General features: G+C 38.2%; 1 protein-coding gene across 2 annotated transcripts in view; it reads left to right on the top strand.

Moving 5' to 3' along the window:
- dbnlb (drebrin-like b) overlaps positions 1-18,135 on the top strand; it is a 35,795-nt gene extending 17,660 nt beyond the window's left edge. Inside the window, exons 7-15 of one of the 2 annotated variants that reach the window (XM_084389737.1) lie at positions 56-207; positions 657-711; positions 4,761-4,826; positions 5,352-5,466; positions 6,656-6,748; positions 10,371-10,442; positions 10,705-10,808; positions 13,926-14,004; positions 16,939-18,135. In XM_084389737.1, the coding sequence (XP_084245863.1) occupies positions 56-207; positions 657-711; positions 4,761-4,826; positions 5,352-5,466; positions 6,656-6,748; positions 10,371-10,442; positions 10,705-10,808; positions 13,926-14,004; positions 16,939-17,075 (873 nt within the window). In that variant the 3' untranslated portion in view covers positions 17,076-18,135. The remainder of the gene's footprint in view (positions 1-55; positions 208-656; positions 712-4,760; positions 4,827-5,351; positions 5,467-6,655; positions 6,749-10,370; positions 10,443-10,704; positions 10,809-13,925; positions 14,005-16,938) is intronic. The other variant, XM_084389738.1, reaches the window with a different exon arrangement.
- The last annotated feature ends 264 nt before the right edge of the window (positions 18,136-18,399 follow it).

Here is an 18,399-nt window from a genome sequence, read left to right on the forward strand (position 1 = left end):
GCCTTTTATATTTGAACTATTTCTGTTTAGCTCAATGCTTTTGTCTCTTTCTCAGAAAGACGAGGAGAAGCGTCTCCAGGAGGAGAGGAGAAGGGCTTCGGAGGAGAGGCAGCGGCTTGACAGAGAAAGGAAGGACCGAGAGGTGAAGGAGGCCGAGTTACGGGACAAGAAAGCCAAAGAGAGAGCGTCAGAGATCGATGAACAGAGGTCAGTGTGCGCAGATAAACGTCTCGTGTGTTTCAGTGTCTTTAAAGGGATGGGTCAACCAAAAATCATTTACTCACTCGTTTCCAAACCTGAATGACTCTCTTTGTTCTGTGGAACTGTTGGTAACCGAACATTTTCAGTTCCCTTTTACTTCCACTATATATACAAAAAATACAATGGAAGTCAATGGGGCCCGGAAACTGATTGGTTGCCAACATTCTTCAAAATATATTCTTTTGTGTTACGCAGAAGAAAGACAGTCATACAGGTTTAGTTGAGTGAGACTTTTCATTTTTTGCTGGACTATCAATGAGATCAGCAAGGGTCATTTCTACAATTTTTACAATTTTACAATTCATTTTTACAAAAACTTACAATTTTACAAACCATGTTGCAACCATGAGCCGACTGAATAGCGGCTGCTAAGTGTAAATGTGTTTGTGTAATAGAAAGTACCAACAGAAGCAGGACGTGGATAATCAAGGCCAGCAGAAACAGCAGTGGGTAAGCGGCACGCACACACACACACACACACACACACACCTGTTGGGTTATTTAAATCCACATATCGCCACTCTGAACATGTTCTGACACGGTTCCTGTGGAGAAGCCGCAATATGTTTGAAGCCTTCATGCTTGCACACAAACACACTGGACTACTTTTGTCACTCTTTGCATATATCAATATCAGGAGACTGTTATAGTAGAGTGGTGCAAGTATGACATCACTTTGTTGGCCAAAACGCAGCATTTTAGTTAGCATTTTAGCACTTCCGGTTTCATCGTCCCGAAGTCAATGGGTTTTTTGAATGGGTTAAATGGCTGAAGTAAGGTCTGTGGTGAACACAAGCTCAAGACACTTTCACGTTTTATTCCACGACCTAAAATACATCAATATTCCCCTACTTATGATTTCTTTTAAGCTGTTACGTGTCTTGAAAAAGGCGGTTGCTCTTATAAACTATTCTAACTCAAATGTTCTGGGTAAATGCTTTTAGATAATAGAAAAAATTTCTTCATGCCTTAAAAAATCTTGAATGTAACTCGACACCCTTGCCTCATTTAGTATACGCGGTTCTATAAATATGCAAATGAGCCCTGCCTCCACTCACTCAGCTCAGAGATCCACTGGTTGACGATCACACATTGATCTGATTGGTTACAAGGTAGTTTGTGACGTCAGAAACACCAGCGATTTCAAACCGTCTTTGGTTCACTGCAGTTTTAAGGAGAAAATACTCAGCAATGCTGTCGACTTATGAATTTACACATGGTTTGTCTTAAAGCATATTAAAAACACCACATAGACATATAAACAACATTAAAAGCTGGATTTTCACCACAGGGGGACTTTAATATAAAACGAGTGGATTTAACATCAAAATTTAACATCTAACGTGTTAAAATATAACCTCCCTTTAAATACTTTGGCCAGATCAAGAATAATTTATGCAATTTTTTTACTATTCATTTGAAAGAATCAAAAGAGCAGTTTCATGTCTATCCTTGTGTTGTTCAGCTGGTCGAGGTTGATGAGGGATTTAGAAAGTAATTAGTAATGCAATACTTTTCAGAGAGAGTAATTAGTACAGTGATCTAACCAAGATGTAATAATTAGTAGCTAGCAATAATTACCTTTTTAGAGCAACTTACCCAAAAGTGTTTATTTGTCAATCTCACATGTAGAGAAAACAAAGCAGTCCGTCCCACTAATAGCCACGTAAATATATCAACCATGTTATAAACACCATAGCCAATCATTACCACAGTCACAATTCTACCAGTGCATGTCATCCTGCCTAATGTCTATAATTCAATGACCACAACAGCAACAACTTCTCTTTTTTCAGCATAGTGTGGTTGTCTGAACCCACTGTTCTTCAGTTATCATCTTAACACTTCTATGTCCACATTCATAATCTTCAAACCACATTTCCAAAATATACTCTTAGCCGAGACAGAAATATGTGACCTGCAGCATCTGTGGTTTTGTGTTAAGGCCATATGCACAGGAGACTGACACACATGCACAGTTCACACAGGTCCGAGCGCCCAATCTGCAAAGGCCGCAGCTGATTACATCAGAAATCACGACTGGTATTACCAACCTACCTCGATAGCATACTCTCTGGGTTAGCATCGCAGCAGGTTTTGATGCAAAGCCCTCATTTATAAGGTAAATAAGCCTTGTGAGCTGCCTTGCTGTATACATACGCAGCTGCATTTTAATGGCACGGTCACATTTACAATACATTGGCAAGTTTTTGCGGGCGAAATCCAGTCATTTCAACAGGAATCAGCATGACCAGTGATTTCCTGTGAGAGCGAGAGATTTCCCCACGCAGTTTGAACTCGCTGCTCTGGCCAGCAGAAAGTGACTTCTGTGTGAGCTGTGCTTCATACATCGCTATTCGCTGTGCTTACCATTTTAATTGTAATGGAAATTTGTAATCAATTTCGAATGGTCGACATAAGCAACACTCCTAAGCGAGAAGCATTCAGGAGACTCGACTCACAATTGATTTTAGTATAGTTTGGTGTTAGCATGTTGCTAAGCTAACAGTAAAATACACTAATTACCACATATATTTTGAGCGAAATCGAAGAATGTGGCGTCATTTCGAACAAAATCAGGCCAAAATGAAGTACGTTTGGGGTTTGAAGCGGCTTGCCAAAGCAAACTTTTAGAAAAAGTTCACTCGAGCGGGTAAACTCCTTCGAACTGCCATTGGTCTGTGGTGATGATGTAATGGGTAGGTGTGTCTTTGAGGCTCCGCCTTCTTTGACATGCAAACCTCTCCGGTTCATTTCTTTTGTTCGGTCCGTCGAGTTCCGATGCGAATAAAACAAACACTGAAGAGCCGCTTTATAAAAGAAACTGAAGTTGTAATTCTAACTGTTTTTCATGTTCAATACTGTAAAGCTGCTGCTTTAAAGCAATCTACTGAGTTAAAGTGCTATATAAATAAACGTGACGTGACTGGACTGATGAATTGCAGAGCTTGTGCAAACACATCCACAACACTATGATCAGATGCTTTCTGCACTCCTGTTTTCTCACCGCTGTCAAATGGGTGGTGAAATAGTTATTTAGTTAGTTCGTTGTTTTTATCTTTACCTTTTTGTAGTGAATGTATTAAAGGGATAGCTCACGCTAAAATGGAAATTAAGTCGTCATTCACTCACCCTGGTGTTGTTTTAATGAAATATGCCTTTCTTTTTCGGACCACAAAAGGAGATTTTTTTTTTTTTTTTAAGTGTCCCGCTTTTGGTATAAAACAACAACAAAATAAAAATTTTATGTATTATTCAAGCGGCAACCTCCCTGTCTCTCTTGAAACCAACACGGAAGTGAATTAAACGGCAATTCATCGACTGGCCGCTTGAGGCTGGCTGCAAAAGTGAGTCAAATCTGCATCTCCCCCATGTTAAAATACCCAACTTTACAGCAGAAAGTTTACAGTTTACAGCCTGGTGCAAAAAGTGGCTTTGGTCTGTACAGCTAATTTTGCCCTTCATGACGACTGTGAGGAGGGTGAATTTTTTTATAACTCATCCGTTTAAATTATATTAAGCCTTAAATTTCTGCATAATTAAGGGCGTGTCCACTTTTGAGTGACAGGTGGATTCCCGCTGCTGTGGTCATTAGTCATCATTAGCCGTCTGTTAGCTGTCATGTTACCTAAGCTCATTGTCTGACTGTAAAAATAAATAAATTTGGGATTGACGTGCTGCCAAGATGGCGACGGTTGGCCACGCCCACTTTAGGCTTCAAAAACGGTCTTCAGAAACCTACGGGTGACGTCACGGACACTACGTACATGTTTTTTTACAGTCTATGGTATTAATAAACGAAAGTCCTCTGTGCGTTAATAAGACTCTATTAGCAACGCAGTCGCTCCAACTCGCCCAGGAAAAGCACACAAGTTATGAGAAATCAAGATTAATAAATACTTAACAAGAAATACAATGCCGAGAAATGTCCCAAGAAAGTATCCGTGTAGTTTCTTCACTGAGTTGAATATCTCCGGACCGGATCTCTGCTTGTCGCAATGACAGTTGAGATGTGAAAGCAATAACTTTGTTACGACGAACACAACAGATATATCCACCTCAGAGAAGAAAGTATATATATTTATATGTTGCATGGGATCATTCGAGGACAGTTTTTAAATCTTAATGGTCGCTATTCACTGCTATTAAATGTTCAAGCGCGAGCGGGACATTTAAAAAAAAACATATATATATTTCTCCTTTTGTGCTCCATAAAACAAAAAAGGGCATACGGAATTAGAACAACACCAGGGTGAGTAAATTATGACTTTAATTTTCTGTTTTGGGTGAACTATCCCTTTAAGTATATTTATATATTCAACTTTTCTCTTGTCCACCTCATTGGGTGGACTTTTAACTGAGCTCTGTGAAAAAAAACATGCAATTCTGCTCTAGAATTTGGAAGAAAGCATCTTATTAGACGTAATATGAAACCTCAAAACTAGGTTTTGTAACTGTTTGAAGTATGTAAGAGTTAAAAGTGTGCTGCTGTCCATCAGGAGGAGGAGGAGAAGCAGGCGGCGCAGAAACCCTTTAAGCGTGGAGAGTCGGTGGAAAAAGCCAACGTGAGTGTGAGGAAGCATCGAACATCTCTTCTGGCCCTGGACTGAAGGACTTCTAACTTTCTAACTCTTTTTTTTATGCAGTGTGGTAGCGTCCTTTGCTGCTGAGTCTGACTTATAGCTTTTCTGGCTTAATCCCAGTTTATAAACCTGTTGGTTCCGGTCATGAATGCTAATTTGTGTGATAACTTGATAACGCGTATCAGAAAACTTGTTTTGGCAATATAAGCACAAAAGCATGCATGATCCAATGTAAACCTCTATTATATAATCTTTTGACATTCTGTTTTTGGACATTATGTAGATTCGGGATGCAATAATGCCAGTCACGCATACTTAAACTCTAGGATGGGTGGTTTGTAGATTGGGATTTAGCCTAGTTCTCTCGCTGTTCTTCTGGTTTCCACTTTCAGTATATAACCACTTTGGATCCCTGGCTCTTATCTTCTCCATGTACTGTCATCAGTGTTATCAGTCGTGACACTCCTGGCTACTTTTAATGTTTGTGTGTGTGTGTATTTGTAACAGGAAGCTGCGTCTCTCGTTTCCCAGCGCTCCGTTAATCCCAGAGAAATGTTCAAACAGAGAGAAATGGGAATCAACACTTCTAATAAAGACAACTCTCAACTCAGTCCAAAACCAGGTACCATTTATCTGTTCACATGCTTAAGCCAACACACACACACACACACACACACAATAAATTATATATATATATATATATATAAAAAATATAATATAAAAATAAATTTTTTTTTTACCGTTTCAGTGTATATAGTATTACATTTGTATAAATAACTATAAATATCTAACTATAAATATATTATTTATCTGCTTGTATAAATATGATTTATCTGATCAAAAACGAGAGAACCAATGAAATAACTTATTTTTTGCATAGTAAAATAAAACCTGTAGCTGTACTGTGACTTTTTTACAAAATAATTTTGTTGGATAAAAGTTTAACACCAAGTTTAGTGTTTTGTCCTTCCCTCATATTTAAAATATTGAAAAAAATATATATAATATTTTCCACATATTTTGATGGTTTAATCAAACTTGTAGGGTCATTAAAAACTACTACTGTATATATATCAATTTAGGCTTGAATATATATATAAAAAAAAAATATTGTTATATATTTTTAAAATATATATAGTTGTACATTTGTGCAAATGTAACTGTAAATATATAACTCTTTTTATTATATGACTATGTATTTATATTTGGATTATTTATATTATATATATATTATATCTGAATATATAGTATATTGTTATTATTTAATAACAGTATATTTAATAAATAGGAATATGTATAGTAATGAATCTGTATAAATATATAGAATATACAAACTGAGATGATTAGTGTTTATAAATATTAAGCTTTATATGTCATCAGGATAATAAATACAGTCTGATTTGAAATGTGCACCTGAGCCGTCCTGATAAGATCTCTACAAGCACAATTTACACTATAGGAAGTGTTTTATTTAAATGCCACAGTATTTGCATGTTAAATTTAGCTTCCCCATTTGCTACACGTTTCATGTAGTTTTCAAACACGTTTAAGGAATGCCCTCGTCTGTCAGATAGGACGTATTTTCCAGCGCATGCAACAGCTATCTCCTGAATGTTGGATGTTCTGTGGTATTTCCCATTCTCCCGTTGTTCTCCGGCCATTTCAGCCATGTTCGTCTGTCTGAAACTCGACACTGTCATTAAACACCCTGCAGATCTTCTGTCTAAAACGATGTTTGTGGTCTCTAACACCGTCAGCCATCTGTCAGCTTGGGTTTCTCTCTTTGTCGTTCTCTGTTCTGTGTGTCTCAGGGCGGTTGAACAGCCCTTTTCTGTCCAAGCAGTCATGTGACCCAGAGCCATTTCGCTCTCCTGTGCGTCAGGCCTCGCCTTTACAAGCCAGAGGTACATAAACACACACTTATCTCACACTGGGAAAGGTTTGGTGTGTTATCTATCTCCATGCTCTCTCTTTCTCTCTCACACACACACACACACACGTTCACTCTCTGCCTCTTTGTGTGGTGCTTTCACGTCTCTCAACTAACATCTAACCACTTTCCTCATGCTTGCTGTATCATTCAACCTTACACCTCAATATAAAGGGCTTTGGATTTGATTTTCAGTGTGTGAGCGTGTCTGAACAGCTTGCTGTGTGTTTGCCTAGTGCACTTAAAGGAACAGTTCACTTCACACTAAAGGAGGATATTTGAAGAGTATCATGGCAACTCTTTTCATGACAATGCAAGTGAATGAAGGACAGGCACGTTCAAGCTTCAAAGGATCATCCCGATAGTAGTAGTCGATCCTCATGCGCTTCATTTCCAGTCTCCTGGAGTCATTCTGATGGTTTTGTGCGAGCAACAGATTTAAATGTAAGATGTATGAAGATCAAGAAGAAAAAGGGCTAGATTTACTTACTCTTTTGACGTTAAAAACTACTGTCAGGATTTACTAAAGACACGCAGTGAAATATCAGCGATGAAAAGGCGTGAACGGGGTTATTTTTGTGGGAGAGTTTATTGCTTATGCAATTGAAGGAGTTTCCCTTTCAGATGCTAAATGTATGAGAGGAGAGAATTCATGCATCATGCTTTGTGATTTAATAAGGTTTGCAGTAGTCAGTCTAATGGTATTTGCACCGTTATGTAATGCATGTTTTTAAAAAGCATGTCTTAACCCATTTTGCGCTTGACAGGCTGCGATAGTGGAAGGATTGTGATAGAGAGAGAGAGAGAGGATATTCTCCACTCGTGTTCAGAGGAAGATGTTATTTGCCAAGCCATGTTATTTTTGCTTCTTTTATATCCGCTGCGTATCTGTGTTGTTAGACCACCCGCACCTGATTATCATCGGCTCTGCTTGTTTGTGGCCCAATGCAAATTAGCCTGGGTCGTTCCTGAAATGAACTGCTGCGTCTGTGTTCTTTAATTTGTGCATCATCAGTGATTCGCTCGCAGATGTTTCCACTCCCATCGGGGCTTTTATGGGAGTATGGTGTCATGCTTATTTGGCTCTGAGGGGTCGTTTACACCTCATTGTTTTCAGCAAAAAAAACGTGGGAACTTTTAATGCGTTTTGGCCGTTCACTTACATGATCAAGGCGTTTTGGGAGCCTGAAAACACAAGCTTTTGAAATCAGGTTTCGTAGTGCAGGATTTTGAAAACAATACCGTTATCCTCTCCATGTAAACTACAAAAACATGAATTTGTGAAAACTGTGACGTCATGCGTATTACATGTTCAATAGGTGTCTAGTGAAAAACTTTTCCGTTTTTACTACATCATTATCATGTAAGTCTATCATCTTCCCCTTGAGTGAGCTGTTAGTGACTGAGTGAGTTCAGTCATTTGGCTGCTTTTGTGAATGCGATCAAACGATTAATTGGAAAGATCGTACTCAAAGGAATGGTTAGGTCATGATTCATGAATTAGACATCGCTACTTTTCCACAAGCGTGCCAAGAAGGATTTGGAATATAGTGCACGAGTCATATGGACCATTGTTATGATTAGGGCTGGATGATTATTTTAATCGATTCTCATTTTTACGATCCAATATCGATTCTTAAATCCCAAGAATCGATTAGGCTAGTCATCCTGTTTTCAGTTGATGAATGAACGGAACATTGTAGAGCGCATCCCATCCAATAAATCACTATAATCTTTGTGCTTTGTTACTGTTGATATGAAACAAAGTCTCAGATTTCAAATTACGTCCATTTTCTTCTGAAATTCAAAAGCATAAATAGCGTTTTGTCGCTGTGGCGTGAGATCGCTCTGGCTCAGCTCTAGAGAAGCACAGGATCTTCTCTTCCGCCTTAATAACACCAGTTACAGCGCGAAATAAACATGAATGAGCTTCTGAAAGTGTGTTAAAAGATAGAGGACAACTTATCGAAATCCGCATGTCACATAATCGCTCAATCAGTGTTTCAACTGTGGAAAGACGTCAGTAAAACAGCTTGTAAACAATGTCATGTAACATCACATTTACCTCAGAAAAACCATATCCAGTGACCATAAACTCGTTAGTCAGCTTGAAGAATTAACTCTAGAGAGGAGCATTTTGCTAAATATATGCACCATATTACATATTCATTATAATTTTTAATGTTCTTCAGTATTGAATGCATGTTTGAATAAATCTGGAAAGTTTTTATGACAGCCACCATTTAAATGTTTATATTTCATATAACTTTATTATTGTACAAATAAATAAGTGTAATTTAAGTGTTTGTATACAAATCAGTTCATTTTTACCTTCAATATTACCTAATGAAGCCTATAGGCTACAACTGACTCCCATAGTTTACAGCATTAGTTAAGAGATTTGTTTATCCAAATAATATCCTGATATCCAAAATAATCAATATTGAATCGAATCGAATTGCAAGCTTGTGAATCGAATTGTGAAATTTGTGTCAATACGCAGCCCTAGTTATGATGCTTTATGGTGCATGCTCCTTTTTTGTGTGTTATTTTGGAGCTTGAAGCCTCAGTCCTCTTTCACTGGCCAGAATATTCTTCAGAAATTCTCCTTTTGTGTTGCGTGGAAGAAATTCATTGAGGTTTGAAATGACATGAAGATGAGTAAATAATGACACAAGTTTCATGTCTCTGTGAACTGTCCCTTTAAACTGATTAATCGACTCAAACTAGGGCTGGTACACTACTGTTAAAGTTTGGGGCCAGTAGGAGTTTTTTAATGGTTTTGAAACCAGTCCTTAAGCTCAACAGGGCACATTTATATTATGAAATATTATTACCATCTTAAACAACTGTTTTCTACTTTAATATGTTTTAAAGCTGAATTTTCAGTGTCACATGATCCTTCAGAAATCATTCTGATATGATGATTTGATGCTCAAGAAACATTTATGATTATTATCAATGTTGAAAACAGTTGTGCTGCTTCATAGTTTTATGGAAACTGTATTTTTTTTAAAAATCCAGGATTCTTTGATTGTTTAAAAACAGTCTTTACTGTCACTTTCAATTGATTGAATACATCCTTGCTGAATAAAAGTATTGATTTCTTTCCAAAAAAAAATGTTTGACCCCCAAGCTTTTGAACAGTAATTTATAATCTGTGCAACATGTAGAAATTCTATATCTTTATTCTGCAGTTCCAGAACATGATAGTCCACTTGGGTTTGAATATGGCTTGTCAATTCGGGAATTATGATGTGATTTAACCTTCTTTTCTTTTTTTAATCACAAGTGTGATTTAAAACATCTGTTATTAATGATCTGATCTTTTACTTTGCATCTGTCAAGCTCCAAATAAAAAAATAAAACACTCAAATGAGACGAAGATCTCTTGTAAAATAACTGTATGGTGATCTATATGGTTACTGTGGTACAAAAAAACATCAGTCGTACAGTGACATATTTTGGTCATACCGCCCTCAAACTCATCTGTGTGTCAGAATACAGATCCTGCGCTCCCATTGTGTGCTTGTTTCCATGCATGTGTGTGATTCTGGGTGTTTCCATGCGTGTGTGTGTGTGTGTGTTTTGAGTAGAGGCCAGTTTTGAGGAACAACCCAGATCTCAGTATGTGGAACCAGAGGCAGAACCTGAGCCAGAGTATGAAGGTGGGATTCATACACATACACACACACACACACACACACACACACACACACACACACACACACACACACACACACACACACACACACATTATCAGCTCCCATCAGTTGTTTGGCTGTTTCGCTGTCTCATTTCCTTGTCATTCTGTCACCATCAGCCCTTGTCTGTGTCACTCACTCAGCTGAATGTCAGCACCACCTTGTGGGGAAGGTGTGCTGTTACAGGAGACAGCAAATAATTACTCTCTTCTCTTTTATATCTCAGATGTACAAGTGGTCAGTGATAATTATGAACTGCCTGTAGAACAAAAGCAGCCACAATATGAAGCAGTAGTGGAGCCAGACGCCATCTATGAGGAACCACCACAGGTACCAGAACTAACCACTTCTGAATTAGAACAACAACAGAAAGTAAAACCTAGAAGATACAAAGCCTTACATGTGAATGTTAAGTTATTATATGAGTGTTTAGTGTTATTTTACACTATTATTATTATTATTATTATTATTGTGAATTGAGATGAGACCCATGAAATCACTTGAAGTTTTCTGTCCTTTGTTGAAGTATTGTTACTGAAACGGGATGTTTCGATAGAACATATCAGCAGGACATATCAAATATTTATTTATTTGTGTGTGTGTGTATGTGTAGGCATGCATGTTTGCATTTATTTGTTTTATTTTTTAAACTTAATTGAATTTAATTAGAGACGCACCGATGTATGAGCCACTGATATTTATTGGCCGATTTTTTTAAATCAATTTACAACCATCAGAATCGGTTACAGCATGAAAAAGCTTAAAGTTATTTAACAGTATTTATTTCTGTATTCCAGCATTTTTCTCTGGGTAAGATAATTAAAAACTTCTGTACAAAATACAGCAGGGCTTGATAAGGACTTCTCGGGGTCTCGGCTGCAATCGTCACGAAAGCTCATCCTGTGCATGTGTTTTTAAGCCTTGTGAATTTAAATATTCAAGCACAAGAAGACGTGAAAGAACTCAATTCTACTCCCTGAGAAGGTTTTTGTGTTTGCGCACGTCTAAAGCAACGCTTGTGTAACAGTATATTGGATCCGTGCAGCTCTTAAAGTGACAGCAGCCTAATATTCCTGCTGTCTGTGTTTTAATGTTAATCAAACAACTAAAACCAAAGAGAAATCTCTCACTGCTCTTGATTAAATAACTTTTGTAACTTTACTAAGGATTGATACAGTGCCCTCCACAATTAATGGCACCCCTGGTAAATATGATCAAAACTGGCTGTAAAAAATAAATCTGCATCGTTTATCCTTTTGATCTTTCATTCAAAAAATGTGCAAAATTCTAACCTTTCATTGAAGTAAAAGAATTGAAAGTGGGGGGAAATCACATTATGAAATAAATGTTTTTCTCCAAAACACGTTGGCCACAATTATTGGCACCCCTAGAATTTTTTACGAGTAAAATATCTCTGAAGTATATTCCCATTAATATTTACCTTTTTTAGTACACCAAGGTGACCAGGAACATGAAACTGTCCAGCTATGACTTCGTGTTTCACAGGAGTTTAAATATGAGGAAACACAAAGGCCAAATCCCCTTAATCATCCATCACAATGAGTAAAACCACAGAATATAGTTCTGATGCGTAGCAAAAGATTGTTGAACTTCACAAACTAGAAAGTGGCTGTAAGACAATAGCTAAAGAATTGAAAATCCCCATTTTGACCATCAGGGCAATAATTAAGAAGTTCCAATCAACTAAAGATGTTACGAATCTGCCAGGAAGAGGACGTGTGTCTATACTGTCTTAATGCACGGCGAGGAGGAAAGTTTGAGTGGCCAAAGACTCTTCAAGGATCACAGATGGAGAATTGCAGAGATTATTTGAGTCTTGGGGTCAGAAAGAAAAAAAAAAACCTACATCCTCACATGTTGTTTGGGAGGGTTTCAAGAAAAATCCTCCTCGCTCATCCAAAAACAAACTCCAGCATATTTAATTGTCAGACATGACTGGAACTTCAAACGGCACAGGGTTCTGTGGTCAGATGAGACTAAAAAAATAGCTTTTTGGCAGCAAACACACTAGATGGGTTTGGTGAACACAAGGATAAAAAGTACCCCATGTGTACAATTTAATATACCGTTGGATCTTTAATGTTGTGGGCATATTTTTCTGCTGGAGGTCCTGGACTTCTTGTTCAGATACATGGCATCGTGGATTCTATCAAATATCAACAGATAAAAAATCAAAACCTGACGCCTTCTGCTAGAAATCTTATAATGGGCCGTGGTTGGATCTTCCATCAGGACAACGATCCAAAACAAACATCAAAATCAACACAAAAATGTGTTGCGGTGCACAAAATGAAGCTTCTGCCATGAGCGTCCCAGTCCCCTGACCTGATGAGTGGGCTGAACTGAAGAGAAGAAGCACAAACATGGATCTGGGAATCTGGAGAGATTCTGTATGGAGGAATGGTCTCTGATCTCTGGTCAGGTGTTCTCCAAACTCATCAGGCATTATAGGGGAAGACTCAGAGCTGGTATCTTGGCAAAAGGAGATTGCAAAAAGTATTTAATAAAAGGGTGCCAATAATTGTGGCCAATGTGTTTTGGAGAAAAACATTTATTTCATAATGTGATTTCCCCCCACTTTCAATTCTTTTACTTCAATGAAAGGTTAGAATTTTGCAAATTTTTTGAATGAAAGATCAAAAGGATAAACAATGCAGATTTATTTTTTACAGCCAGTTTTGATCATATTTACCAGGGGTGCCATTAATTGTGGAGGGCACTGTATGTATATAATTTATACAGCAGTGTTATCTTACATTTGAGTACCTGATTCAGTTTATGTACCAATCTGCCAATCCATGTTCAATGAATATAATTTGATGATGAACAATAGGGAAGACCTCGTTAAGGTAATCCATGTGACTCCCGTGGTTGAACCTCAATTTTATTAAGCAACGCAAGTGCTATGTTTGCGCAAAAAACAAACAAAAAACCCCCCATAATTTACCTCTATATTTTATTAATTCAATTAATAAGACATGCTTTTATTAAACAATTAAAATGGAGTCCAGAAAACCTAAAACACAAAATGCAGAATTTGGTAAAAATAAAATGGAATTTGATCCAAAAAAACACACATTATTAGGACCCTAAACAACTCATTTTTGTTCAACTTTTTATAAATTGATGCTTAATTGTATATTTCATTATTTTAATTAATTAGAAATGCTTTTTGATTACTAAATTTTAATTTAACCATTAAAATTTAGTCTTAAAAAATGGAAAAAATGGAAAAAACTGAATTCGGGAAAAAAAATGACGGAATTTGGGGAAAACATAAAACTGATTTCATAGGGCCATAGTCTTATGGGTTTGGCACGTGATGAGGCTGAGTAATTAATGACAGAACTGGGTGAACTACCGCTTTAAGTGGATGTGAGGTGTGTGTGATTTTGAATGTGTGTGTTATTTGTGAATCTTTCACAGGTGGAGGAGCCGAACACAGCGTACGAGACACCGGTAGATCGCGGGGTGTGCGCCCGGGCTCTGTACGACTACCAGGCCGGTGAGTGTTGCTTTTACATGATAAACACCAGCTGCATTTACATGGACCCTAATTACCAGATTGTAATCACAGTCGGAATAAAAAGTCACATGTAACCACGGAATGAATTGGCCAAATCCAATTAAAATGTCATTGGGATTATAAGGGGTGGTTTAAACCTTCTCTAATCCGATCGAGAGAACTGTAGAGTTCTGCACATGACGTATGATGCACAGAGCGAGCTGCTGCTGTTGAATGAAGTGTCATAAATCATCCTAAAATCCTCCTCCCTCCACTCGTCTGGGAAGAGGAGCGGGACAACATGTTTTCAGTCCTCGTTTCAGACTCTCATCCACAGACGCCTTGTTTTGGGCAGGAAGGGGTGTTTTTACTGCTTGATAATTATAAGCAGCACAACTCAACGGTTCATGTGCTCGTTGTTTCCTAAATCAGGACCCGAAATAGATAAATATTAAAGTCCACCTGTATCAGTAATTTTATCCCGTAAAACTCATCTTTGATCATCAAAATGACGCATTTAAACGTTTTTTTTTCCGTCATGCCTTAAAATAGCTTGAATGTAACTCGACACTCTTGCCTCGGTTCTGTGAATATGCAAATGAGCCCCGCCTCCGCTCACTCACTCAGCTCAGAGATCCACTGGTTGACGATCACACGTTGATCTGATTGGTTACAAGGTAGTTTGTGACGTCAGAAACACCAGCGATTTCAAAGCGTGTTTCAAGATTTTTTGGTTCACTGCAGTTTTAAGGAGGAAATACTCAGCAATGGTGTCGACTTATGAATTTACACATGGTTTGTCTTAAAGCATATTAAAAACAACACATAGACACATATAAACAACATTAAAAACTTGACTTTCACCACAGGGGGACTTTAAGACTTTTACTCGCATGTGGCGTTTGGCGAGTGTTAATTTGCAGCCAGTCAAATAATAATCGGATGAGGTAAAAAAAACTAAAACACTATCTCACGCAGCAGATCTGAAGCGGAAAAGCATGTAAACACAATATCTGTCCTTCATATCAAGTCATATTTGTGAAAAGCTAGCCATGACCAAGGAAAGCGAAATCTTAATAAGCATATGTCTAATGAATGGCGTCAGCGCTGGTCAATACAGTGAATCAATGCCATTGATCATGAAGCGACGCATCAGCTTCAGCGTTGCCCATGCGCTGCATTGCTGCTCAGCTGAGCCTTGTAAAGTGGAGCTCAAAGTTTAAATTAAATATTAAAATAATTAACAGCTTGTTTCATTACATCTATCTTTCAATGCATCCGCTTTTTTTTTTTACATTTCCGTTGAATGATCAGTTTAATGACTGAGTGACAGCCTGTCTAGTCACTCGTAAAGTGAGATTCAAGGAATATAATCAAGGTGATATAACAATGGCCTAACAAGCTCATTGTCAGGTTTATGTTGTGTTTATTATATTATGTGGACCCGACTAGGGCTGGGCGATAAAACGATAATTATCGCGATATACTTTTTCTCCATAAAACGATATCAAGAGTTCGATAGTGTTTATGCGCCAAAAGCGGAACGAAACTCATTTGAACAGCGCGTCACACGGACCCTTTATCCGCTCGGCAGCGCAGCGCAAGCTCACTAGAGCCGATGCGTTTACTCTCATCGCTCTCGTCACGAGATCCAGTGAGAAGCGCTTGAGTTCAGCGAAGAACACAAATGTCTCAGTGATTTAAACCAGTTTAAAGGCAGATGAAACGGCGCTGACGAACAGGAGAAACACTGTGCGCAGAAGGCTTTTCCGTCTACAAATTACAGTATTTAATAATGTATTTAGGCTACTGTTTTTCATACAAATACCATAGAAACCATAAAGTTACATTTTGCCATGATAGTGAGGTGCTATGCCTGGTTTTATCTGTGGTTATCATGATCTAAATGCATGATAACAGTCAGAATATTACCTTTTACCAAATAAAAATTAGCACATGCAGAAACTAAGAAATTAATTGTCCAATAAAGATATTTATTTTGTTAAGGAAAAATGACAAATGTTTGAATGTTCTACCTCAGATTTGTGAAATGTTCACCTGTTTGGCAAGTGTTTGTCCTGATATGTTCTGACAATAAAGAGTAGTTTAAAACCACAATTAACGCTCTGGTTTCTACAACTTTCACTCAGGAGCAAAAATCTGCCTTTAAACTTGAAAGAAATAAAGATTTGACTTTTATCGTGATAATTGTCGATATCGCCCAGCCCTAGACCCGCCCCTTATTTTGACATTGTATCTTCATTTTACTCCGCTTTTTAGTTTCGATTTCATTACTGAACATGTACTCGTCTTCATGCCTGCTGACCACAGCATAACACTTATTTATTTAGCAATAAATAAATGGAGATGATAACGCATATCGCGCTGTTGAGTCACTCAAAATGACCTCAAGGGAAATTCCTTCACCACGACAGCCCTACTTGTTTCTTATTAGCTATTTTGACAGTACTGACGCAATCACAGTCTTGCTCATCCCGATTTAAAATCCTAAATATCCAACATGTTTGATGTGATCGGGGCGAGCCCGATTTGTGTGAGAGCGGATCGGGAGGTGCAAGATTCGATCTGTGAACGCCTCACATTACCAGATAATCTGCGCCGAACATCGGACCCGTTGGAGGTCATCGACAAGATTTTTTTCCTCTGATTCACGGGAGGGGAAAATCGGATAAATCGGGGATAAATCGGCCTAAAACTCCTGTAGTGTGAGCAAGGCATTAGAGATACTCGCTACTGTAGTTTAAACGAGTACAAAGATGTCGAGCGACTATATTTGTGTATGTAAGTCTGTCAAATAAAGTATGTGCGTTTGACTGTGCGTCAAAACTGAAGTGCTTTAAATGACTAAAATGAAATCTAATCTGTAATCTGATCTTAATGTGTGTGTGTGTGTGTGTGTGTGTGTTTTCTCAGCTGATGACACCGAGATCTCGTTTGACCCGGATGACATCATCACAGGCATCGAGATGATCGATGAAGGCTGGTGGCGAGGATACAGTCCGGATGGACATTTCGGGATGTTCCCAGCAAATTACGTCGAAGTTATCTAGCGCCGCTCAATGTACTATCCCCCTCATCGGAGTCGCACCGCGTCGATCTGCAGATCTCGACGAGCCAAACGGGTCCGGTGTATTTGATTCGAAAGACTTAAAGCTAAAATCATGGACCCAAAAGGGTGACGATCACGTGACCAGGGAGGGGGGGGTATTTAAACTGAGGTTGATGTTTCATACTGTATTGGTAGTGTCTTGTTCATTTTATTTCAACTCAAGCCGTTATAATTTTATAAAAACATACTCTTGAGTTCACGTGTGCTGGCAGACGCCCGGAAAAGCGACCACTTTAAACGGCTGTTCGTGCCGAATTAAATTAGTGCTTGTGGTGACATTCCTGTGACTTACGAATATCCTTTTAGATTCAACCTTTTCTCAGTGTTTTTGAAGACATTCCTTCTGAACGTTTCAGTGCTAGTCAGTGTGTCGTTCCAGAGATGTTCGTGGTAGTCAGAACACATCGGTCCTGTTTTTGCCTTGGTTTCTGCCTTCTCTTCTCCACAAGCCCGAGCGCGACTGCCTTGCTTTCTCGAGGATCACGGCACAGGGGTTTCCAAATCAGTCATGAAATGAGTTTATTTGCTGTGTTCTATACGGCACATGTTTAAAATCATGGATGCAGCGTGAATATTACGGTTGACGGTATCATTTTAGACGTGCAGTGAGTGACTTAATGTGACCTCAGCTTTCCCGTCTGCTCAGAAATGTGGAGAATATTAATACTGTGATTTTCGTTTAGGTTTCAGGGAACCATCGTTCTTTCATCATCTTTGCCTTTGGGTCCCAGTTGGGTGTTTTTAGTTTTTGCCAAGGCTCAGAGAAAGTTCACTCACACACACACTTTACTGTCAGTGCTGTGCCAACACGAGAGTGTGAGAAGTATTTTTGAGGAAATGTGTGAGGTTTCATTTTTAACAAAAAATAACTGTCTCATCTCAAAGTCATTCGACGCCGGTGTAGTTCCTCTCGAGAGCTGATTGTGAAAATCTAACGAGTCTGGACGACATTGTAACTTCAATTAAAAGAAATCAATAAAGAGTTTTAAGGCTGAAGGAAAGTTGCTGCTTGGTGGTGTTTGAGATTCTTCCTATGTAAAGCTTTATTAAAATACGTGTTAAATTGAACAAAGACAGTTGACCGGAAATGCCTTTATAATGTTAAAAAAGCACTTTTTTTTTTTTTGAACATTGATAATAATCATAAATGTTTTCATCATATTATGCTGATTTCTGAAGGATCATGTGACACTGAAGACTGGAGTAATGATGCTGAAAATTCAGCTTTGATCACAGGAATAAAGTACACTTTACTGTATATTCAC

This window comes from Rutilus rutilus (assembly GCF_951802725.1).
Source record: "Rutilus rutilus genome assembly, chromosome: 19".
In the NCBI taxonomy this organism is placed as follows: Eukaryota; Metazoa; Chordata; class Actinopteri; order Cypriniformes; family Leuciscidae; genus Rutilus; species Rutilus rutilus.